This window comes from Vidua chalybeata, chromosome 21 (genome assembly GCF_026979565.1).
Source record: "Vidua chalybeata isolate OUT-0048 chromosome 21, bVidCha1 merged haplotype, whole genome shotgun sequence".
Classification (NCBI taxonomy): domain Eukaryota; kingdom Metazoa; phylum Chordata; class Aves; order Passeriformes; family Viduidae; genus Vidua; species Vidua chalybeata.
The window spans coordinates 3,651,684-3,677,158 of record NC_071550.1 but is presented as its reverse complement, the minus strand read 5'-3'; the positions used below and the strand labels follow the sequence as shown (position 1 = coordinate 3,677,158).

At 55.1% G+C, this 25,475-nt stretch overlaps 1 protein-coding gene across 1 annotated transcript; it reads right to left on the bottom strand.

The window, feature by feature from the left end:
* Positions 1 to 1,049: 1,049 nt before the first annotated feature.
* Positions 1,050 to 25,262, bottom strand: SARDH (sarcosine dehydrogenase). Its single transcript, XM_053962252.1, has 22 exons — positions 24,994 to 25,262; positions 24,804 to 24,922; positions 23,376 to 23,691; positions 22,682 to 22,860; positions 22,064 to 22,243; positions 21,607 to 21,730; positions 21,337 to 21,437; positions 20,123 to 20,227; positions 19,613 to 19,742; positions 17,544 to 17,630; positions 17,337 to 17,427; positions 15,438 to 15,579; positions 13,872 to 13,955; positions 12,353 to 12,466; positions 11,699 to 11,837; positions 11,056 to 11,169; positions 8,894 to 9,041; positions 8,319 to 8,412; positions 4,095 to 4,257; positions 3,673 to 3,841; positions 2,517 to 2,652; positions 1,050 to 1,563 (listed from the first exon to the last, which is right to left on the bottom strand). The coding sequence occupies exons 3-22, from the start codon at positions 23,683 to 23,685 to the stop codon at positions 1,438 to 1,440; spliced, it is 2,736 nt and encodes a 911-aa protein (XP_053818227.1). The 5' UTR covers positions 23,686 to 23,691; positions 24,804 to 24,922; positions 24,994 to 25,262; the 3' UTR covers positions 1,050 to 1,437.
* Between the last annotated feature and the right edge of the window lie 213 nt (positions 25,263 to 25,475).

Sequence of the window (25,475 nt, the reverse complement as noted above, 5' to 3'; positions counted from 1 at the left end):
CAGAAAAGGCTTTTTAAAGCAAAACCTGATCTTCCAGGCAGAGTGGATGCCTGGCTTGGCAGGGAGGCAGAATGCTCCTTCCCTCAGAACAGGATCACAGCCACCCCCTCCCCTGTCCTGTGCCTGCCAGAGGCAGGGCAGCCACCTCCTATTCACGAGAAAAAAATCATCTCAATCTTGTTTTTCAATGTTTTCAGTAAAACAAAAGCATTTCAGAGTTCACGCTCTTGCCCGTGGCGCTCGTGGCATGAGGGCAAAGAATTGAAATCAGCTCTGAAGAGGGTATGACCCAAGCAAACCTAGTCAAGGGAGAAAAAGGGAAGAGCAGGGAGTGAGATTATTTCTTCAGGCGGGTGAAAGCTTCAGCAGAGAGCCCGGAAGGGGACCAGAGCAAGGGATGGTGATGGGGAGTTGCTGATCCTTCCCTTCAGTACAGGCTGCCTGCATGTGAGGGCAAACCCTCCCTGCTGCCCTCCTCGCTGCCCCCAAGGCTGGCTCTGAGCTGCCAGAGGCTGCAGGGGTTGGAGCTCACGGCTCAGCCTCTGCCAGCATCTCCCTCTCTCTGCTGGGAGCTAAAAGGAGCCACCTCCAAGGTGACCTCTGGGAAGATGCCACAAGGGACCAGGGAGCTGCCAGCAGATGGGGCTGAGGGCAGCTGTGGGGCAATGCCCCCGCTGGCCACCTTACACCACAGCCTGTGCCAGGAGCAGCCCAGGAAAATGGTGGCTGCCCCTGGATCCCTGGAAGTGTCCAAGGCCAGACTGGATGGGGATTGGAGCAAATGGGACAGGGGAAGGTGTCCCTGCCCATGGAACCCATGGAATGAGATGGGCTTTGAGGTCCTTTCCAAGCCAAGCTGCTCCATGATTCCAACACACAAACAGCCCTGGCAGAGGGGAACCCACGGCGTGAGCCTGGGCAATGTCCCTGCACTCCTGCCCCTTCCCTCCACGGCCCCCACTCCAGCAGAGTCCCCAAGACACAGCCAGGATGAGGTGACACCCATGGGAGTGGGGACAGACACAGCAAGGGACCAGAGGGACGGCAGGTTTGGAGGCTCCAGCTGTATTAACAGCAGAGTTAGTTAAAAATAATAATAATAATAATTTCCAGGCAGCGTGAAACTACATTTAGGGGGGAAAGAGTTTCCAGCAAAGTCAAAAATTGAAACCACTTCATACACAGTGAGACCAAACACCGTTTGCAGGCCAATTAACCCATGGAAAAGAATTATTGCTGCAGTGGCACCGCTTCACTTGGGAAACAGAGCAGCAGAGTCTTTGCACTTCTTGGAATCTCCTCCTCCCTCGCCTCTAATTCGACCCACATTGACTTGGAGAGTTGCAGGAGGTTGCCCGGCTCTTGCAGCTGAGCCCGGGGCCAGCAGGGGCAGTGGCGCCGGCAGTTCAGCCGGCAGCTCCTCTGTCCTCTCAGCGCTCAGTAAAAGCCCTTCACACGTTTGTTGTCGGGGTCGAACGGGGATTTGGTGTGAGCTCGGGCCGGGAAGGTCACTCCCATCCGCTCCAGCTCGTAGCTGCCACTCTTCACAAAATCCAGGGAAACCTGCGAGGCAGAGCCATGGAAAATCCCCTGTAGGGTGCCAGCATCCCAGCCCCATCCCTGGGCAAGCTCCCAGCCGCCCCACACATCTGCTCTCTGCAGAAAACCCGGCTCTGCCACCCCGAGAGGATGTGGGGAAAGGAGGAAGAGAATTGTTAAAAGCACCCTGTTTAAGAAAAAAAAAAAAAAAAAAAGCAGTGTTTGAAAATTTTGAGTTTCTTTTTTTTCCCTGTGGAGGTATATGATGGAAAGAAAAAAGGGAAAAGGAAAGGGGAAAAGAATGGAGAGGAAAAAGGGAAAAAGGAGAAGAAAAGGAAAAGGGAGAGGAAAAAGGAAAAGGGAGAGGGAAAGGAAAAGGGAGAGGGAAATGAAGAGGAAGAGGAAGAGGGAGAGGAAGAGGGAGAGGAAGAAAAGGATAGGAAAAGCAGGAACATTTATCACTGGGAGAAAAGGGTGTTCCCAGGGGCAACTGGCCCACAGAGCCACTTGCCCTGGGACTCTTGCAGGATTGCAGGATGAAAAGCCAAGGCAAGCAAGAGCAGGAATCACAGCACACACACAGCTCTTGGTTGGCACAGAAAAGGTCCCTGGGGATGTCACCCCAACCTCTGTCCCCACAGCACACTGCTTAATGAGGGCACCTGACTGATCATCCAGGAGTCTCCCAGGGTTAATTAAAATCTTGCCCTGCTCCTATTGGCCACTGCTCCCTACAACAAAAGTGAATTTGCTACTGCAATTAAATATTTGGTTGCAATTACCACCCGAGGCAGCACTCGAGCCCTGCGTGCTCCTCACACAGTGACAGTGACAGTGACACCACCTTTGGCACCAACCCCTCACCCTCCAGCCTGCACAGGGAAGCACGAGGGAGCTGCTGTCCCATCTCCCAGCCCAGGTGACAGCGGTGGGTTTGTGCCACTGCAGGGAAGGAGGCACAGGCACCCTGCACTCACCGGGCCCCCTGCAGGGTCTCGGATGTAGCCGTAGGCGATGGTTTTATCGATGGCAAATCCAAAATCTGCCCGGCGGATGTGGCCGACCACCTTCCCGTCCCTCCAGACCGCCTCCAGGCCGAACATGGGCACCTTCCTGCAAGGCAAGGGCAGAGCTGCCACAGCACAGCCCCTGCACGGGGCAGAGGGCTCTGGCTCTGCCCCAGGCCAGCCCACGTGCCAGGGCTCCCACTGCCCACGGGCTCATTCACCTCTCCGTGCTGAACCCAAAGTCACTCCAGCCCAATTTGCAAAACCTCCGGGTGAAACAAGATCAACCCTCACACCGCCTGCAGCTCCCACTGAACATCCAACAGGGAATTTGAGGAGGGATTTAAATTAGAGATGGAATTAGAGCACGGAAAACAGCTGAGCTGGTTGAGCCTCGCACACATCCAGGTGTGGCACCTGTGCAAAGGGCTGGGTGGGTGTGAGAAATGGATTTGTAAAGAATTGTAAGGATAACATTGCTGAGAGAGACACTGAACTAGAAACAACGTTCAACAAGTTTCAAAATGTGGCCTTGCAAAAAGACCAGATATTTTAGAGAACTGTGAAAGATGCATGGTAGCAGGACCACGTGGGGTAAAAATATAGGTGATTGGTGTTAGGAGTAATAACAGCGTTGTTAGGCTGAAAAACATTTATAAAGTATTGTAACCAAGAAATAGGTTAGCTTCTGATGAAATGGCACTGAGTTTTACATCTCTTATATCTCACCCTTCATCAAATCTGATAATAGAATAAAATCCTTTAAAACACCTCTCAGTCACCCCATTTCTGTAATAGCCAGGAAAACCAACAGGTGGGCTGGGAGCTGCAGCAGGGAGCAGAGCCAGCAGTGGTACTCACTCCTCTGTGCTACTCACTCCTCTGTGCTACTCACTCACTCCTCTGTGCTACTCACTCACTCCTCTGTGCTACTCACTCACTCCTGTGTGGTACTCACTCACTCCTGTGTGGTACTCACTCACTCCTCTGAGGTACTCACTCACTCCTCTGAGGTACTCACTCACTCCTGTGTGGTACTCACTCACTCCTGTGTGGTACTCACTCACTCCTCTGAGGTACTCACTCACTCCTGTGTGGTACTCACTCACTCCTCTGAGGTACTCACTCCTCTGTGGTAAAGCACACGAGGCGGCGGAAGATGCCCTTGGCTTTCTGAGCCTCCACAGCCTCCCGGCCCAGGAAGGGGATGCTGGACTTGAGCTTGCAGGTGAAGGCCAACCCTGCTTCTAGCGGGGTGTCATCGGGGCGCAGGTCTGCGTGCCAGTGCCTGTACCCTGCAGGGAGCAAGCACGGGTCACCCACTGGCCCCATCACAGCAGCAGGACAAAACACCACCCCTGCCCCTGGACACCCGCTGGCTCGTTCATTTGGATAAAACACCCTGCAGAGGAGCCCACACAGGGGAATTCTCAGCACTCTGAGACACCTCCGGTCACACTGACCCACCCTGAAGCTGAGGAAAAGCTCCTTGCCCTGGTTCCCCCCCGGAGGAAAAGCAGGGAGTGCAGCTGAGAGGAGAACGAGGACCTTTCTCGATGCTGAGGCTGTCGATGGCTCTGTAGCCGGCGTTGGCGATGCCGTGCCGGGCTCCTGCCTGCATCACCGCCCGATAAACCTTCACACAGTCAGCCCTGGGCACGTGCAGCTCCCAGCCCATCTCGCCCACGAACGACAACCTCATGGCCCGCACCTGCAAAGGCAAGAGGGCAAACATCCCCGTGGTGGAGCTGGGCTGTGCGGGCTGGGAGAGGCCACACGCTCCCATGTCAGAGGAAAAGCCAGCTTTGCCTGGGAGCCTTGTGGTGGAAGGCAGTTCTGTGCTCTCCTTTCTGGCACAAAGACAGGCTCAGAGTGAATTTCTAAGCCTGGCACCTCAAACCTGGCTACCATCAGTGCCAATGGGCAGAGGTGGCTGCTGCAGCATCCTCTGGCTATGGACTCCAGGGCTGGGGTGAGATGTGATGCTCCAGCCGAGCTTTTGTCTCCCTCTGCTGATCCACTGAGACAGGGAAGCTGGTCCCCAGCAGGACTGTCCTGCTTTTGGGGCACTTCATCACTGCTGACCCTTCTCCAGGGATGTTTCCTTCTTGGAGCCCAAGGCTCCTGGGCAGGGGCTGAGCCCGGTGCCCTGACCCATGTCCCAGTCCCACCAGGAAATGCTCAGGGTTCCCCATGGAGGTTGTGTCCCAAAGCTGTGCTGTCACATGAGCTCCACACCAAATGCAAGAAGCTCTGAGGAGGAATGAGCAGATCAGCACAGGGGACTGGGTGCTTCTCCAGAGAAGCCTCATTCCCGGGGATGGAGCCTGGCTGCAGTCCCAGGGAACAGCCTGCCCTGCCTGTGTTCCACCAGCTTCTCACCCAGACACCCTCCTGCTGTCCCTCTGGAACAGTCGCCATTCCCAGAGCTTTCCAGGCCAGCTGGGACCGGCCCAACTCAGGCACCTTCCCTGGAGACAGCCCTTGAGTCTGAGCTGCCTTTCCCTCTGATTCATCCCATTGCGTTTTTCCACTTCCTCCCCCACAAAACCCCTCTGGTTCATCCCTCTGGGTACACATCCACTGCAGACACAGAGCTAGCTTTGGGAGAGAGATTAACTCCAGAGTTCTGCTCTGGGTTGTGATCTGTCCTGTTAACAAAGCTGTTCCCACTCAGAACACACTTCCAGGCTGGTTCTGGTGGCCTCGGGCTGGCCTGGCCATGCTGGCTCTGGCTGTGCTTGGGGCAGAAGCTGCATTTTGCCATTTGCTGGGCTCTTGCTCCAAGCAGAGCCGGTGCCAGCTGTGCTCTCTAATCCCGGGGACAAATGCAAACAGACACCAGCAGCTGCTGCCCAAAGCAGGCAGAAGTGCTCAAGGGCTGCCTGGGCTCTGTGCTGCCAGCATGGCCAGAGGGCACAGCTGAGAGCCCAAATCCATTCCTGCTTCCCCTAGCACCAAAATCACATCCTCGAGCAGAGTTTAAAGCAGCTTGTAAGAAGCCTTAACCTCTGCCACAGGAGTGGGGAGGAGGAAGGAACAGTGTGGATGGGGAATTTATTTTGAGGCTCCCCCTGAGGAGCCATGCCAGGAGCCAGCCCTGCCCTGGTCCCTGGCCAGGCACAAAGGCTGGCACTCCCTTCCCCAGGAGCACGGGCACCAGGGGCTCAGAGAGGCCTTTTCCTCTACACAAAGGTGTCATCTAATTAGGAAACAGCCTGAGAAGAGCCTGCTGCAAGCCAGCTTCATCTTCATTGCAGCAGGAGATGCTCCGGGGATTGACAGGCAACTTCCCGGCTCATTAACCCCGTCTGTGACTGCAGTTAAAGTGCTTTTTACAATCAAGAGCAAGTTACTCCTGGGAGAAACTTCCTCTCAAAGCACCAGTGCTCCAGGGGAATGAGCATCCCAGCGAGAGCAGTGCCCCACAGAAAACAGGTAACCCTGGAAAACTGGGGTGCCAGTGATCAGCTCAGCACAGGGAGGGACTGGGGTCGCCCCCATGTGTGTGAACCCCAGGCAGGAGTCACATCCCACCACGGAAGGGAATGCTAAGGGCTGGACTCAGCAGCTCTGCTGGATTCCCATAGGAACAGCTCTTCCAGCTGGAGCTGTGAAATAACATCCATTCCTGGGTTTTTGTGCAGCAATTCAAAAGCATTCTAGGTACCGTAGAAAATGAAAACCTGAATTTTCCCCTGTCTCCAGCAGTGAGATTCAAAGGAGGACCTTTCTCTGCTGTTCCATACAATGAGAGACTCTATATATAAACTCACAAACCAATCCATAATTTCCAGAGTCATTAACTCTGCTGGAACTCTCCTTTGACTCCAGCTAATTTTGTTCAACTGCTGAGTTAATGCAGGAAAATCTCGGTGATAACTTTTTTAAGATGCTGGGTTCAGTTTAATCCCCCTGCAAGGTGATAATATCAGCTGCCCTGAGAAATCTTCCCACTCTAATTCCAGCGTGGGATGGGGTCCCTGGTGTTCATTGTCCGGTGGGACAATGGAGACCTCCTGAAGGGTGGCCCTGGCAGCAGGGCCCACACCCCTCAGGCAGGAGAGCTTTCCTCTGTCCATCAGGGAATTTACACTCCAAAGAATCCACAAAACTCCTGCCAGCTCGATCTTCCTTGAAGGACCAGATTATTTATAACAAACTTGAAGTGAAATGCAAATAAACTCATCACACCCGTGGAGACAGGAACATTTCTACACCTTTCTTAGGGCATAAGCAGATTATTACAAGATGATATCAGTCTGCTACAGGCTGACAAGGGAGGGTGTGGGGAGGATTAATGGAGACTAAAATCCAGCACTTTGGACAACCTGCACCAGTGGATTGGCTTTGAAATCCCCCAGGCCTTCCAAGGGACACTGAACTCGCTGTGGGTTGAGCTGTTGGGCACCCAAAGCCCAGGGTGCATTGGTGGCAATGGTTTGGAGATTAATCTGACTTGGGCAAGATCTGTACCTTGGTTAAACCACTTTGAGGCCTGGCCAGGCTGTTGCTCACAAATCAAGAGGCTCTAATTTGATTTAGCAGCAATCTCTTCAGCAGGCAGCTGCAGTCGAATTAAAGCCATTTTAATTCTGAATGAAAAGTGGCCGCACGTGGCTTAACCCAATTTCCTTAACATCCAGCCTGCTGCAGCTCCTGGCTCTCCTGCTGCCTTTTATGAGATTTACTGCTTCACCTTCACCTCCTTCATCCCCCACCAGGCTCCAGCCCGAGAGCCAGAGCGAGTCCTGGGCACGGTCCCTCCTCCCAGCAGCTCATCCAGCAGGAGAGGGGTGCTCTGGGATCATGGCCTGCCCAGCCTTCCCATGGAAAGGAGCAGGTACAAATTCCACCCTCTCTTCAAAGTGTTTTTGCAACCACAGGAATATTTCACACGGGATAAGCATCACTGAGAAACCAGAGTTTCTCCAAGAATCCTTGCTAAAGCTTTTCCCTGGTACCCAAAGCTGCCAGCAGCAGGTTTTCTCCTTTGAGAAAAATGACACTCCATGGTCACCAAGCCTTCTATTTGGGGTGTTAAAGCTCAATCAACAGCTTCAGGGCATGAGCCCTGAAGCCTGGGCAGAAGCAGGATGATCTGTGCCTGCACAGGAAGCTTAGGGCTGCCAGGCTTCTGCTGTGATCAAACAGCAGCTCCCAGGCTGCCCAGTCCCTACTGCCAGCACTTGACAAGCTTTGCATTAAATTGTCCCCATTTTTTTTATGAGGAGGGGGAAATGGAAAGTGTCTGGAGTGTCAGGTAGATCTCATCACCGGCGCTCGCCCTAACCCATGGAGATGTCTCTTGTTCCTCTGGCATCACTGCAAAGCCATGAGTCACCCTGTCCCTTCCCCAGGCTCAGTGGTGTGACACCACTGGGAGGGCTGGGAGAGCAGGATGGCACCTGCCAGGCAGTCAGGGAGGAAAACACCCTTTTCTCACTGTGGGTTTTGGCCTTTTCCTACGAAAACCACAACAAAACCTCTCTGCAACAAAGAGGCAGACACATTCCTAACAGAGAGAGAGAGAATAGGGTGGCCAGAGCAGCTGTGGCTGCCCCTGGATCCCTGGAAGTGTTCCAGGCCAGGCTGGATGAGGCTTGGAGCAACCTGGGACAGTGGAAGGTGTCCCTGCCCATGGCAGAGGGGTGGAACAAGATGATCTTTCAGGTCCCTTCCAACCCAAACCAGTCTGAGATTCTGTGCTTGGCTGGTGGGTGCACAGAGCCCAGAGCTCCCTGGGCAGCTCGAGGAGTGGCCCCTTCTTACCTGGCATCCTGCAGCCGTGGTGATTTTGTGTGTGGAGAAGGGGAAGGCCTCGTTGCTGAGGTCGGTGTCGAGCACTTCCTGGAGAACAGCACGGCTGTGGGGAAACAGCAAAGTGGGCACAGTGAGGGCACTCGGCTGCCAGCCTGCCCTGAGGGTTATCCCCAAAACTTGCTCCCTCATCTTGCTGGCAAGACAGACTGCTCACTCCAAAGAGGAGCTGAGGTGGCTGATGTGCAATGCTGTGAGAGCCTCAAAAGAAATTTCAGTTCCATGGGAAGTGGAGTGATACCTCAGCCACATCAGCACTCGGTGTCGTGGGGCTCACACCTACCCCTGCCCAGCACGGGGACCTGCACCTGAGACAAACCTCCCTGCATCCCTCCTTCCAACCCTGCATCCCTCCCTCCATCCCTGCATTTCTCAATCCCTCCCTCCACCCCTGCATCCCTCCCTCCATCCCTGCATTTCTCCATCCCTCCTTCCAACCCTGCATCCCTCCCTCCATCCCTGCATTTCTCCATCCCTCCCTCCACCCCTCCGTGGTCAGGTTGCAGGGAGGGCCCCACACCGCTCACCTCAGAGGGCCCTGGATGCTCATCATGCCCAGCTCCTCGGAGCAGTCGAGGAGTTTGCACTGGAATTTCATGTCCTGCAGCACGGTGGTGATGTGGGACCAGTTGTGCTGAGCCACAGCCCCGCCGATAGCCAGGTAGTAGCCATCCCCTGGAACACAGCCCCGGGCAGCCTTTCAGGGCTCAGAGGGCTGGGCTGGGCTCGTTCTGCTCTGCAGAGCCTGAAGTGCAGCCCTGAGCCTCTCCAGCTTGCACAGCCCTGGCTGGGGACTGCCAATAAAAAGGGGGGTTAAAGAGTTGTGGGATTAGGGAAGGCTTTGGGGCTCTGCTTTTTGAAAGTGTGTGTGAGCACCACAGGAAAAAGAATTCCTTGAGAACAACGGCAAAAGCATCTGCACTTTTGTCCCAGTACAGAACAGACCCTCAAGTGTGGAGGGAGCTGGGAGCTACAGGTGGGAGCAGGGAATGCTACAGTGACCAGCCCATAACCACTACAGCACCATTCCTACACGGAATTGTACCATATGCAAGGAAGAATTTCACCTCCTCAGTAATCCTGGGTGGAAAAATCCCTAGGGATGGTGTTTGAGAGGTGATTAATATGTAATCAATCTTCCCTCTGTCTTTCCTGCCACTACGAAATTGCTCTCTGGTATTCTGTCATAATGATAATAAGTGCAGCCACCTACTGTAATTGGAAAAATAGACTTTGCTGTGATTAAACACCTCCAGTGCCCGACAAAGCCTGCAGCTCTGCCAGCCACTTCCCACCCTGCTTCCCGTGCCAGTGTCCCAGACAGGAGGGAAAAAGGATTCTCCCACACAGAAGGAAAAATCACAGGCACCTCATGCTGCTGGGACAAACACGGTGAGATTGCCCTGTGGCACACCTGACAGTGACACAGCCTGGTGAGATTGCCCCGTGGCACACCTGGAGGTGACAACATGGTGAGATTGCCCCGTGGCACACCTGACAGTGACACAGCCTGGTGAGATTGCCCCGTGGCACACCTGACAGTGACACAGCCTGGTGAGATTGCCCCGTGGCACACCTGACAGTGACACAGCCTGGTGAGATTACCCCGTGGCACACCTGACAGTGACACAGCATGGTGAGATTGCCCCGTGGCACACCTGACAGTGACACAGCATGGTGAGATTGCCCCGTGGCACACCTGACAGTGACACAGCATGGTGAGATTGCCCCGTGGCACACCTGACAGTGACACAGCCTGGTGAGATTGCCCCGTGGCACACCTGACAGTGACACAGCCTGGTGAGATTGCCCCGTGGCACACCTGACAGTGACACAGCATGGTGAGATTGCCCCGTGGCACACCTGGAGGTGACACAGCCTGGTGAGATTGCCCTGTGGCACACCTGACAGTGACACAGCCTGGTGAGATTGCCCCGTGGCACACCTGACAGTGACACAGCCTGGTGAGATTGCCCCGTGGCACACCTGAGGGTGACACAGCCTGGTGAGATTGCCCCGTGGCACACCTGACAGTGACACAGCCTGGTGAGATTGCCCCGTGGCACACCTGGAGGTGACACAGCCTGGTGAGATTGCCCCGTGGCACACCTGGAGGTGACACAGCCTGGTGAGATTGGCCCGTGGCACACCTGAGGGTGACACAGCCTGGTGAGATTGCCCCGTGGCACACCTGACAGTGACACAGTGTGGGGACAGGGCTCTGTGGCCACCCAGTTCACATCCTGTGCCCGGCCAGAGCCGAGCTCAGCATCCTCCTCGCCGCTCCTAATGCCATTTCTGCCCCCAGGGCTGCTCTGCCGCCTTTCAGTCCCCCTTAATTGCAGCTGATAAGGGCTCGGACAGAGGTCAGAGCCGCCAGCCGGGCTGGACAAACCCAATAACAGCGATGAGCCCGGGGACAGGGGCCATAATCGGGTTACAGGCACCGAAGGATAGAGGTGGAAAAAGCCAGGTGGTGCCATTAGGAAAATGCAATCAGCCCTGTGCCTGCAGCCCCTCCAGCGTGGCAGGGAGGGAGGAGGTGCTGGAACAAACCTGCCCAGGACTGGAAAAGTCTCTGTGTGCATTGACACGGCTGAAAAGACAGCGGGAAAACTTGGGAATTTAACTATGGGGGGGGGGGGTGAACACAGCCAGAGCTCCCCCCTGCAGCATCCCCGGGTTTTACCTTCAAAAGCGGGGGCCAGGGGGGAGCCCGGGGCCCCGGGGCTGATCCTGCTGACCGTCAGGTCGCTCTCCACGCCGCCCTGCTGGTTCAGCATGCACGTGTACACGGTGGAGCCTGCGGGGGAACACGGGCACCGCTGCCCATCAGCCAGCCTGGCACGGAGCCGCGGGGCACGGGGAGCTGGGCAGCAGGAAGAGGCGTCCTCATCATTAAATCACCGATCCTGGCTTTGCCCTGACCGACCCGGGGTGTCCCAGCACCAGCAGGGGGAAAGGAATGATGCATTTTTCCTTTTCCTCTGTGAGGAGCTGAGGTTGTATCCTTGAAAATGCGCGAAGCTGCTTCCCAGCCTCGGAAAAGGGGACAACAAACCACAGCTGGCGAGGGCTGTGCTTGATTTACTCCAGAACCCATCGCACCTCCAGATGTGAGACACAGCTGGAGCCAGAGGGAAACCTCCCTCCTTTATCCTGAGCTCAGAGCAGTGTGAACGAGGCAGAACCCAGACTGTGGTGAGGACAGGGAGAGCAGCCTCTTCCCAAACCCTCTGCAAAGGCAGCACGGAGAGGAAAAGCCAATCTGGGCTCCTATGGGTTGTTTTGGGGCGAGATTTCCCCAGCAAAACAAGCAGCTGAGGCTGTACCTGGAGCTTTGCTCACATCAGCACTGAACAGCCAGTTGGCTGCTTTCGTAGCTTCAGGTCCAACCAGGTAGAATTTCCCAAAATAAGACATGTCAAAGAGAGCCAGGGCGTTCCTGCACGTTAAACATTCCTTCTTGATCTGCAATTAAAGCAAACACGGCGCTGAGGCTGAGCCGTGCTCTCAGCCCACAAAGGGAAACACAAATTAAACCATTTATGCAACGGGAAATGATATCAGACACTTGCCTGGTGCCTTTAAGGGCTTCAAAATGCCCCTGAGAGAATCAGGTATTTGCTGGAGCCAGCCTGACAGGCCATCTCCAGTGCTTGATCCCATTCCTCACCTCGCTAACTCAGTGACAGTTATCATTAATAACACCCAAATTTGATCAAATTGGATTTTTTTTTCCCCAAGCTGCTCCCAACACTTTCGGAAAGCAGCAGTATAATTCTCCCCTGAGGTTTCTGAGCTCGAGCTACACATTTCTCCTCATATTTTTTTTGGGACATTTTTCTCTGTTTCAGAGCTTCCCCTCCCTCCGAGCATCACCAACTCGCCCCAAAGCAGCGTTGGGGCGCAGGTTCTGCTGCCTCCAAGTCCCCCAGGTGCCCGGGAGTTTTGGCAGGGCAGGAGGGGCTGTCAGCCCCACTCACGATGTCGTGGTGAGGGGGGAAGTCGAAGGTGTACTCGTCACCCAGCAGGCGGTTGTAGGTGTAGTCCCTGTGGCGCTCGCGGCCGTAGGCACCGTAGTAATCGTAATCCAGGACCTGGGGGAGAGGTGGGACAGGGAGGAAGAGGATGTGAGGCCGAAGCTAAAAGACTCCTTGGCATATTCACCCCGCTCCTGGAGAGATGGCTTTGGTGGTGGGTCCCCACCCTGGCATCCCTGATCACCACAGGGATGGGCTCTCACCCCAAAATCCCTGTCCATGGGGATGGAGCCTCCCTCCAACATCCCAGCCCATGGGTTGGGTCCTACCAGAGTATCCTTTGTCACAGTGATGGATCCCCATCCCAACATCCCAGCCCATGGGTTGGGTCCTACCAGAGTATCCTTTGTCACAGTGATGGATCCCCATCCCAACATCCCAGCCCATGGGTTGGGTCCTATCAGAGTATCCCTGCCCATGGGAATGAGTCCATAGCATCCCTGCCCCCAGTGATGGATCCCCATCCCAACATCCCTGCCCCCAGTGATGGATCCCCATCCCAACATCCCTGCCCCCAGTGATGGATCCTCATCCCAACATCCCTGACCACAGTGATGGATCCCCATCCCAACATCCCTGCCCATGGTGATGGATCCCTATCCCAACATCCCTTGTCACAATGATGGATCCCCATCCCACCATCCCTGCCCTCAGTGATGGATCCCCACCCCAAAATCCCTGCCCTCAGTGATGGATCCCCACCCCAAAATCCCTGCCCTCAGTGATGGATCCCCATCCCAACATCCCTGCCCTCAGTGATGGATCCCTATCCCAACATCCCTGCCCATGGTGATGGATCCCCATCCCAACATCCCTGCCCATGGTGATGGATCCCTATCCCAACATCCCTGCCCATGGTGATGGATCCCTATCCCAACATCCCTGCCCATGGTGATGGATCCCCATCCCAACATCCCTGCCCTCAGTGATGGATCCCCATCCCAACATCCCTGCCCATGGTGATGGATCCCCATCCCAACATCCCTGCCCATGGTGATGGATCCCTATCCCAACATCCCTGCCCATGGTGATGGATCCCCATCCCAACACCCCTGCCCATGGTGATGGATCCCTATCCCAACATCCCTGCCCTCAGTGATGGATCCCCACCCCAAAATCCCTGCCCTCAGTGATGGATCCCCATCCCAACATCCCTGCCCATGGTGATGGATCCCCATCCCAACATCCCTTGTCACAATGATGGATCCTCATCCCAACATCCCTGCCCATGGTGATGGATCCCCATTCCAACATCCCTGCCCTCAGTGATGGATCCTCATCCCAACACCCCTGCCCATGGTGATGGATCCCCCCCTCAGCATCCCTGTCATGGTGAGGGGTCCCCACCCCAAAATCCCTGCCCTCAGTGATGGATCCCCACCCATCCCTGCTCACGGTGATGGGTCCTACCACAGCTGGTCTCTCCAGGCTGAAGACCCCCCAAAACCCCAGGTGTTCTTACCGGGGCTGCTCCCCCAGGGCTGAACCAGCCGGGTCTCTCCCAGCCGTGCCTCTCCTGGAAAACACAGCCCTGTCGCAGCAGCTCCTACACAGAAGAAATTGGAACAGTTTTTTTTTTTTAAAAAAAAGCCCTTTCACAGCTTTTTGAGCAGCACTCAGGCTGCTCTCCTCGGGTGCACACATGGGCTCAAGACCAGACTTGTGACCCCTTGGTTTGGCTATCAAAAGCCAAAATCAGCCCTGAAGTTTGTCTTGTAAAACAGTGTCAAACCTAAGAACTGCCTGATTTTTGTCCCCCTCAAGCAGGATATTTTCCTCAAGGGTGGTCAAGGGGCAGAGAGCCACAGCCCAGCTGTGCACCCCACCAAAACCTGCCCTAGGGTGCCCAAATTACTGACCAAAAGATGCTACATGCAGACAGCAAGATTCCCCACGATGTTTATGAAGTAATTATGTAACAACATCTAATATTTATACAGCAACCTTCTCATTCCTCCTCTGTGCTCTCAGGAAAACCTCTCTGCACGCAATTAATTAGGGATCCATTAAGACATTTTTGTTTGGAGCCTCAGTTTGGAAAAGAATAGACTTTGTTGAACATCTCAGAAATCATTCAGTGCCTATTTATAAAACACAGCACATGTTCTGGAGCTGCATGGATAAATAGCAGGCTGTCAGTCAAGTGGGCATCGCTTATTAGACGTGCTATTAAAAAATAAATTGCATCCTCAGTGACAGAAAACAACTGAGCTGTCAACCAAACACCGGGGGCTGGCGGGCAGGGGTGTCTGTTTTACTGCTTGAGCCTCTGCCCTGCAGTTGGAAGAGGAATGGTGTGATGTCAATCAGAGAGAAGCAGGAACAGGCTTGGAAATGTGGCTTTGCCAGGGCTGGGGCTGGGCTGGCAGCGGGATGAGGCTCTGGTGCTGAGTCCAGCTGAGTGCCTCGAGGGATCTGGGGGGTTCTGAGCTGCTGGCACAGCAAAATGCTGGGAATTGGGTTTTTCTCTCAAGTGCTGTATCTTGAGAGCGTTCACCTATGGATATTTGTGTGAAGAAGGGGCTGGAGCAGGAGGGAGCCCTGGCTGGTGGCTCCAGGGAGCAAAACCACTTAGGGAGTGCTGGCAAAACCACCTCCACAGAGGCACATCCCTCTTCCCACACCCCTCCTTGTGCCCCACTCCACATTGAGAAATCTTGTTTTGGGGAGAAACTCCTGCTAAATTGTGAGCAGGGGAAGGAGATTCCTGTGAGCATTCAGCCCTCTCAGCTGCCCCTGGGATGGACTCAGCCTCGGAGCTCTCCTCTCCCCTTTTCCCTTGCCCAGTGATCATCACCAGGTCCTCAATCCACATCTGCTGAGTTAAATATCATGGGAATGCTCAGGCTCTCTACCATTAAACCCCCCATGGCCCCAGAAATCCACGCAGTGAGCTTTGGGATCGGGCAGGGATCTCCCCGGGATGGACGGATGGCAGCTCAGAGGCTTTGGGGAACGACCCAGCTGCAGGCACTCCTTGTGAGCTCCTGTTTGCTGCTGTGGGGGCCAGCCCAGGCCGTGTCCCCACCTCGTGCAGGGGGTCCTTCCTCACGTTGCGCCCTGCCAGGGGCTCGTCGTGGGGGAAGACGACGGAATAGTTCTTGGCGTAGGACTCGTGGCTGCGCTCCCGGATCCAGCGGTTGTTGTCGGTCAGGGAGTGGTGAAACCTCCTGGAAGGCAAGGAGATGGCAACAGCTGGATGAGCCCACCAGCTCATGGCCTTCTTGACCAGACCCAGGTGTGGATGCAGCTGCTGGTGTAAAATTGCAATTCCTGCTCCAGTTTCGTGGGTAGGAGCGGAGGAGCCAAGCAGGGCTCGGTGCTGGCCATGCCACGGTGCTGACCATGGGAGCTGCAGCCCCCACTGAGCTCCCAGCCCCACCCCAGAGCAGAAGACAGCCCTGCTGAGGAAGGGAAATAGGAAAAAAATGAAACTTGAGGTTAATCCTGCCCCACTTCAACATGGGACCAGCCTCAGGGCACACCGGGGTTTAAACACAGCCCTGATGAGGGAATGAGCCCTGGACATTCCTTATATTTCTCACCCAATTCTCCCCAGGCTGAAATATAAATAAACCCCAAAATATCTTCAATTCATCTGAATTATTTTCATCTTCCAAACAGAAAATCTCCTTGAAGGAATGTGCCAGCTCAGCCCACGGTCAGGTTGTTAATCCCAGAGACCTCTAAGTCACGGGGAGCAGCCTTGGGTACAAGTGGCACCTTTCCCAGGGCTGCGGAAAGGGAGCCAGGCAGGGGATGAAAGACAAAATGCCATTTCTAGGGACTTTTAAAATTATACTTTTAGCTCCCCTCCTGGCTGACTGGGTGCAGAGGAGAGGCAGGGCATGGGGCTGAGCCCTGCAGGGAATACAAGTGATGCTCCCCAAGAGCTGTGAGAGCAGCTGCCTCTTCTGCTGGCAGAAGGTGACACATGGCAAGTCACCAGCACCCCTGGTTGCCCCATCAGCCTCAGCCCCTTCACCAACGACCTGAATTTTTGACAGCAGCAAGCGGGCAACAGCTGCCAGATGAAATATTTACAAGCAAATGTTCTGAGAGGATAAATATTGAAATGTGTGGAAAAGGGAGTTATTTAAAGAGGAGCTTGGTAATTGTCACCAAAAGGAAGGAATGGGACTGACAGCTTGATGACAGGGCACATGGGACATGGGAGATGTTTGGGTGGAAAGCCCCTGGCTGCTCTGAGCAGGGCTGGGGTCCCTGGGGGTCAGGGGGGCTCTGCTGGTGCCAACCCAGAGCCCAGCCTGGGATGTCTCCATCTCTCCATCCCCATCCCGAGCCCAGCTGGTGGAAGGGGGCAGCTGGAGGCATCTCCCCCATCTCTGCAGGCCCCTCACTCCCACAGCCCAAGCCAACGTGACATTTACCAGCTTGGCCACTAAAGCAACGTGAGATTTTCAAAGCTTTGTCCCTGACAAGGTGGTTGCTGTCACTGCAGCCCTGTAAGAAAGCCCAAACCCAATCAAAGACAATCAAGCAAGTCAAAAGCAATTACTGAGCCAACATCTGCACGGTCACAACTCCCAGCCCGGGTGGTGCTGCAGAGGGGGGCCGAGCTAATCTTTGTGCTGTTGAAATCATCCCCCTGATTATTAACTTAGAGGATTAGGCACGGTACTAATTGAACAACAGAACCCAAACATAATTACCCCGTCCTTCCCCACCACCACGATCTCCTTGTGCCTGATGGAAGCTGTTTGTGTGGGAGTGGAACGAGGCAAATGAGAGAAACCCCACGTGTGCATTCAGTTTAATGCTTGTGATTGATTCCAGCTCCTTGGAGGGACACACACGCTGCCTGGACACCCACTCCTGATGCCAGCCCTGCCTTGGAAGCATCCCCAAGGACCAGCAGGGATGAGGGATGCCCGTGGGGGCAGCTGGGGCAGTCGGGGTGACTTGCCTGATGTCGTAGCCGTACATGTCCTTCTCCGGCCGGCCGTGGATGATCCAGTGAGCCAATTCCCTGCCGCAGCCACCTCCCAGCATCATCCCTGGGGAACAGGCCAGGATGCAGACGGGGCCAGGAGGCCAAGCAGGGCTGTGGAATGCCAGGATCCCCCCTGGGATCCCATGCCAGCAGGGTATGACCCTCTCAGGTCTCTCTTACCGGCGCTGTTGAAGCCACAGCCGAGGAAGAACCCTCGGACTTCGGGAGCTTCTCCCATGAGTGGTTTGTGGTCAGCTGTGAATGACTCTGGAAAACAGAGAGGGGATGTGCCAGCGAGGCCAGGACAGGGGGGATCACACTCTTTGGGGACACGTCACACACTTTACAAACGGGTTTCCTGCAGCCTCCCGTGCTGACCTCGTCCTGCTCCCACAGAGGTCAGTGGGGCCAGACCTGGACCAACACCAGGCACTGCCCAGCACAGGTTTATGGACTTAGACTGAAAATTTGGGAGGCAAAATGAATTCCCCAAGAGAAAGTGCATGAGGCACTGTCAGGGCTCTTTTTTTCCTTCCCAAACCCCCAGTCAAGGAGGCTGCACTGATCTGTTTGTTGCCATTTTAACATCTGGGCCCTATTTCCTTACGGTGTATTCCACCTTCGTCAATTCCTGCTGGGAAATTCCATGACTTTGAGCCACTTGGCTCAGCTGAGGGAGGGCTGGGGATGTCTCTCCTGTGCTCATGATGTCTCCAGCTGCCAGTGCTATTCCACTGGGCCATCAGCCATAGAAATCCCTCTACAAATCCTCACCAGGGAGGACAGCAAAGCCCCTGACAGAGGTGTGCAATCCTCCTCCCTGTTTGATGGTGCTCCATCCATCCATCCATGTAAAAGGAGAGAGGGAAAACCGAGTTCAGTGGGGTCTTTCCCCACTTAGCAACACCCAGTTTGTTTCCCCTGATCCCACTGCTCCAGAGAAGGCAGGAGCAGAGCCAGAATAATTCCACTGTCACCAGAGCAGCTCCTCATGTGCCAATATCCCTGTACAGATATTCCAGGCTACAAACTCAGGGATTTAATGGAGCAACAGCCAAAGCACCTCCCCTGCCAGCACTTTGCCCTGGGATGGGTGGTGAGGGCTCCAGGGACCTTGGCACAGCAGAGGGGACAAAGCCTTTGCCATTTGCTTCAGCCCAGCATGACTCAGCTGCCACAGGCTGCTGGTTTCAATCAAGAAGGAGAAAAGGAGGAGAGCTGAGCCTTGGAAAATGACATTATTGTACGAGAAAGAGGAGACATCCCTCTGCCAGCAGCCAGTTCTGCTCTGCTCACAGCGCAGTGCAATCAAACCGCTGGACCCAGGGCCAAGGTCTCACCTCGTACAAGTCATGTTTGATCTGCTGCAGGGCACGAGACCTGCCCTACTTTCCCCTCATACAACCCCAAAGAGTTTCCCTTTAAGTGCCTCAGCAAAAAGGGCTTTTATTATAGTTGATTTCTTAGTGTATAGTGGATTTTAAGGCCAAACCAAGTGTGCAAGGCTTGGGCTCAATGCCTGGCACCTCCTCCAGCTGCCACTGCAGGGATGGCTTTAACTCCACACCAGGGATGTAAATGTGGGTAAATCTAACGTCACTAGACCAGGAGAAAGTCGTAAAATTAATTCTAGAAGATAACACTTGGTAAAATAACAGCCATTGCTTAAAAACATCTGCCTCTTAATTTTCCAGTCCAGTGGCCACAACATCAGCTGGAGATCCATTCACTACCAGACTAAACCAAGGCAGTCAGGTCCCCAGGGAAATGGCTTTAAACTGAAAGAGGGACAATCGAGATGATGATAAATCAATAAGAAATTCTAAGATAGAAGTTATTTGCAACAAGGGTGGGGAGGCCCTGGCACAGGCTGCCCAGAGAAGCTGTGGCTGCCCCATGCCTGGAGGTGTTCAAGGCAAGGTTGGACAGGGCTTGGAGCAGCCTGGGATGGTGAAAGGTGCCCCTGCCCACAGCAGTGGAGCTGGAATGAGATAATCTCCGAAGATCCCTTCCAAGCCAAACCATTCTGTGAGTCTCTGAATGTGTCATTCTATTCCTGCACCCAGGCTAGGCCTGGAATGCCACCCCTTGGAAGATGCCACCACTGCAGCCAGACCAGCAGCACTTTCTGTGCATTCAGAGAGTTTTTCTTCTCCCCAGGTTATAAAGCTTCCCTTTTCCTCCAGCAAGATCTTCAGAAAAACCCAGCCACCATGGTGCCACCACAGTGGTCACCACAGCCACATTACCTGGCCCACAGACAGTGGATTTAATTCCTGTTTTCTCCAGAACTGGCACTCTGTTGACAGCACCTTCAATGTGTTGCATGAAAACATCCCAGTCCAGGTCAAAGAGGCCAAAAGCAAACTTTTCAGATACCTAAAGAGGAGAAACAAGAATGAGGACACGGAACAGAGGATGCCTGATTGTGTGAGACCACCTCATCTCTGGCAGCCTCGGAGAAGAAAAATCGAGGCTGCATTGAATCTCTGGGATTTTGGGGTTTTCTTGAACAACCCAGACAAACCTGAAGTCTGAATTAAGGATAGAGGGATGGGCACAGCAGCCTCTGGCTCTCCTGTTGCCTCTGCACTGCATATCTGTGCCACAGACAGCCCCAAAGGGGAGATGCTCGCCCTGCTTTCCCCACCTGCCACCAGAGGTTGGTGCCTGCAGAATGCGGGGGCTGTGCACTCCTCCGAGGTGGCTTCCCTGGAAACCTGCCTCGTTCCCCCGGAAAACCTCCCGGCTCCACTCACCTCCTCCCAGAAGATGGGGTTTGACTCATATCCACCCACGGAAAGGGCATCGCCTTGGAGACGGAGATAGACCGAGGCGTCGTGATCACGAACGTTTGGCATGTTCTGAAACATGGGGAGGGGGAGTGCAGGGGTCAGAGGAGGCCATGGGGACACCCCTATGGCACCCAGCAAGGTACCAGGGCACAAGGTGGGCACCTGCAGCAGTGACCTGCCAAGGATGGGACACAAAGTGGCTCCATGGGTGCTCCCTCAGCACCGAAATTTGGGCACCCCAAGAGGAAAGCGCCCAGCTCAGCTCCAGCTAACCTTGCCAAGCAGTGGGCAGAGCAGCGTACACAGACACCTGAGCAGCACCCAGGGGTGCCCTGGGGACGGGGAGCAGCCCCTGTGGTTGATCCTAGCTCAGGAATCATCACTCCTCTGCCACCCGCCTCTGCAGGAGGATGCAGCAGCTCGACGCGCAGGCAGCGGTGCACGAAGAATGAGGGATTTGTTCTTGTGAATAATGGATGGGGAAACATTTAGATAACACTGAAGAATCGGTGTAGGGCCTGCTGCAACCCGTGTTGACAAGTGGAATGAAGTGGATGGGATGGGAGGCACCGAGGTCTGCGAGCTGCAGCCTCTCCTCTGGAGTCTTTCTTGCTGCGTACGGCACGGTGGAGTCGCTGGGACAGAAATGCAATCATGGAGCACGGTACAACGAGGCACCTCGTGCTGAAAGGTCAGGCACAGACTGTGTCAGCAGGATGGAAACTAATTAATGTGTCACCCTCAGTGCACTGGGGCCTGAGAAGATGAAGGCTCCTTCAACTCCCAAGCAATTCTCTGCAGCCAGATGGCAGGAACAGATTTATAGGGGCAGTCTAGGAATGCTTGGAGAGCTACACCTCTGCCTGCCAGGTCTGGGGCTTGCTCAGAAAGGTCTGGGATCTTTTTGAATGCTGCTATCACACACCAAACACAGAGATCTTGAGGAAAAAAACAGTATCTTGCCAGTTGTAACCTCGTTAAATATTAAATTTGACACTGTTCAAGGTGGTCTGACAGCCCTGCTGAGGGTGTGCACTCCCCTGAGAGCAGAGCCTGACCTGGCAGGAATGAGGAGGCCCCACAGGTCTGGGGGTCCCTGGAAGGGGCAGGGGTCTTTTCTGCCTCTCCAGCCCTGTCCCCCAGAGCAGAGGAGCCGAGCTGCAGCGCGCAGGACTGACCTGGATGCCCTCGATGCGCTCGGCCACCACGTAGGCGTGGTGCATCGCCACCAGCGGCACGTGCACGCCCGCCAGCCGGCCCAGGGCCCGTGCCCACACTCCTGCAGGGACAACAACCCTGTGCTGAGCTCCTCTCCATCCCCCACAGCCCCAGACAGCTGCAGGGGACAAGGGCTGATGCAGACTTTCCTCCTCACAGGAGTGAAGCCACCCGTGAGTTGTGGCTGCTGCCCCTGTCCCACCCCTTCCCCTGTGCCCTGCCCCCCGTACCTGCACAGTTCACCACGCAGGGAGTCTGGATGGTCCCGTGGGCTGTCTCCACTGCGTGCACCCTCTTCACCCCAAAGTCATCAGTTCTCACCCGGATGCCCGTGACCGGGCAGTTCTCGATGATCTGGTGGCACAGGAAGAGGGGCAGAGTCACAGCAGGGTCACCAGGGCAGGGGACAACCTGTCTCACCTGACATGCAGCCCCCAAATCTGCAAAAAGTGAACCTAAGCAGTGTCCTGAGTGCCTTGTGTTGCTCCTAAAGGTCTTTTTTCCACCCTCTATTTTCCCTGGTTCCTGCCAGCTTTGTCACCGTCACCCAACCAAGAGGACAACACCCTTCCTGGGAACAACCCAAATCTGCAGGAGCAGCTCTGCCCTGATGGGAAAGCAGAAGGTGAGGAAGGCAGAGGATGAGACCAAGAGGCATTAATGAGTAAATTCCTAATTAAGAACTACCGTAGCGCCTCTGGCAGTTGCTGCTCTGGCCAGAGTTGAGCAGGTGCCAGCGGGGTCCATGGTGCCATCCTTGGGGACATACAGGGTGCCATACAGGTCATCAGTGTTCATCAGAGGGTACAGGTCCTTGGTCTGGGACGGGCTCAGCACGTGGGACTCCACACCATACACCTTCCCCAGCTGCCAAGGGACAGCAAAACCCGGAGCTCAGCTAAGGAACAAAAGCTTTGTTCACCACTTGCTGCTGAAGGAGGAGGAGGAGGAGAATCCCAGGACAGGTTTATCTCCCAAACCCTAAATCCAGCATGGGGTGATGCTCAGATTTCATGGACTGTGACCCTGGTTTTGAATTCAAGCTGCCCGTGCAGCTGGAAAAATGATGCTGCACAATGGGGGAAACGATGCTCCCACTATTTAAATGGTCAAAAATCCGAGGCTGGATTTAATTTTGTCAACTTGACGGATTTTGGCTGCCTTATGCAAGTCAGGAGGCTGCCCTGGAAGAGACCTGCTGTCCAGGTGGGAAGGCAGTGAGGGATGGGACATTCAGAGACCTGGGGGCTCCACAAAAAAAAAAAAACCCTCCTGCAGCCCACCCTGCCGGGGGTGCATCCCTACCGACATGAGCCTTTTGTACTCATCCAGGCGCTGCTTGTTGGAGGCGATGAAGAGCCCCCCGTTCTCCACCCAGCCCGTGTGCAGCCCCGTCTCGGCCGGCAGATCCCGGCTGACCACATCCCTCGTGTGCGCCAGCAGCTCCACTTCCACATCGCTGGGACGCAGCTGCCACAGGAGACCTGCGGGGGACACGCACAGGGCGCGACAGATGCGCTGTCACCTCCCCATCACCCCGAGCGGGATTCGGGGGGGGTGACCCTCGTGTGTCCCCCTGCGGGGCTCGTGCTCCATCTCGTGGATTTGTGGGAATGCTACAAAACCATCGGGTTTTGTTCTCTCTGGGCGTTAAATGAAAGGGGGAAAGGGGTTGTGGAGTGGATGGACCCCAAAAGTGTGGGAAAAAAAAACCCAACTTATACAGCTCTGCCGCCCTGCCATAGAAAAGTGGCTTTAAAAGGGGGGGTGGAAATTGTGCAAATAAAGTGGTTTTTTTTCCTGCCTCCACATAAATCTTGGGGCGGGAAAAAAAAAGGAAATTTAGGGGACGTTTAAAAAATATCCTGGCGGAAGTAAAAGCAGAAACTCTCAGCATTTACAGCCAAAGCTCTCCAGCACACGCGGACACAGCACATCCCAAACCGCGAGCATCCCCGCGCCCACCTCGGGCAGCAGCCGAGCCGTGCCCGCCACTCACCCGCCGTGTGCCAGGTGGTGCCCGAGGTCAGGCGGTCCCTCTCGAGCAGCAGCACGCCGCTGAGCCCCATTTTGGCCAGGTGATAGGTGGTCTGGCAGCCCAGGCTGCCCCCACCCACCACCACCACCTGTGCCGAGGCCGGCGGGGGCCGGCTGGGCTCGCCGCTCCCGGGACCCTCCTCCCGCAGCGTCTTCTGGTACGGGACGCTCTTCTTGGCCGTGGGGCCCGAGGCGCTGCTGAAGGGCCGGGGGCTTCTCCAGGGGGCTGGCAGGCGGCGGGGGACCCGCCAGGCGCGGCTCATGCAGGACATCGCCACCTGCACATCCCAAAACACCTCGCTGGGTCCCTGGCCGCCCCTCTGCTCACCTCACCGAGACAGGTACTAAAATCAGTTATTGCCAAATGAGAACGTGAAAGCTTGAAATTGTGCCTCTGTCTTTTTTAAAAATGTCCATCTGAAGTGGTATTATGGAACACCACACACTAACGGTGGTCCCTAAGTGAAAATTAGCAGAATTAACAAAGTCAAACATCCCAGTGAGCTGTGCCCAGGTGTTGGTGTTCTGTCTTTCAGCTTTTCTGTGTAGAAGAGTCACAGGCATAGAAACACAAGGGACAAAAACACTCATTCTGACCCAACAGTGCTTTCAGTGTTGTCTCGTACACACACCCCCCCCAGCTGCCCAAAACACGTGGCTTTAATCAGGAATTAGGGGTCTCTGGGTGCTGTGCAGAGGTTGGGCAAGCCCTGGGTCACATCCTGGGATCCCTTTCCAGCACCTGGGGTTCCTTTCCAGCAGGGCAATGGGATCCCAGTTGCACGTGTGTGCGCAGCTCCCAAACACCCTCCCTTAAAAAGGGGGCTTGGGAATTCCCAGGGCACGGCACCCTGTGCTCACTCATGCTCCAAAAACCACTTTTTTTTTTCCCCCAACTGGAACTCAGGAGCTGTTTGGCCACAGAGAAGGTGCCAGGTTTGCTCTGGATCAGAGGGTGGGGCAATGGCTGCTGGGGAGAAACGGGGTCAGGTCCTGGCTGTGGACACTGAGCCCCTGTGCAGGTCCTGGCTGTGGACACTGAGCCCCTGTGCAGGTCCTGGCTGAGGACACTGAGCCCCTGTGCAGGTCCTGGCTGTGGACACTGAGCCCCTGTGCAGGTCCTGGCTGAGGACACAGCTCAGGATTTGCTCCTGGAACAAGATTTAGGGTGCACGTGAGGGGTGTAGTGGGGCCAACACAGACCCCCCTACACAAGGCACAGGCCATGACCAGGGGATCATGCCCTGGGGATCAGCCCCCTGAGACCCCCTGCTTGCTGCCACGCGGCCACCAGAGCACCCACTGTCCCCCCATTGTCCCCCCAAGCTTCAGACTCCCCCTTGGAATCTCTGTGACCGCCCACGGCACATTCCCACCAGGCACCACTCACCAGCAAAGCTCTCTCCGGGCTGCCTCTCCCTGCCGGGATGTGGTGGGGCCCCTGCCTTCCTCTGATGCTCTCCTCCTCCTCCTCCTCCTCCTCCTCCTCTTCCGTCCCCTTGGCCCCTGCTGCAAAAAATATTAACCAGCACTTGGAGGCGAGCGGAGCCAGCCTGAGCGAACAGAAGAGAGAGACTTACCTCCTTGTCCCCCTTCTCGTGGCTCTGCTGCTTCCCAGGCAAGACAAAAAGTCTGGCAGAGGGGAGAAATTCAAAACAAGGAGGAAAACGCTGCTTTTTTCCCCGGCTCGGTGCCCAGCAGAGAACAAACAGCCCAGCTGGGGCCAGAGGGACTCGCAGCCTCCCGGGCTGGCTGGAGCTGTCAGCTGGATGCCAGAGAGCAAACACGGCGAGGAAAGGCACCATCTGACCCCCCTGCTGCAGTTCCCAGTGGCTCCAGTCAGAGAACAGAGATAAAATTAATTTACACCTCTCCTAAGCCAGAGCCAAGAGCTCAAAGTGAAGGTGGCAACACCAAAAAAAAAAAAAAAAAAAAAAAAAAAAAAAAAAAAAAAAAAAAAAATTAAATTGGAGAATTGGAGTTGGGTAGAAAAAATGAGGGTTTGATTTCGATCTCTAAGCATGAAGGTTTGTTGTTCCTTCAGCTCAGGGCTCAGCCCTGG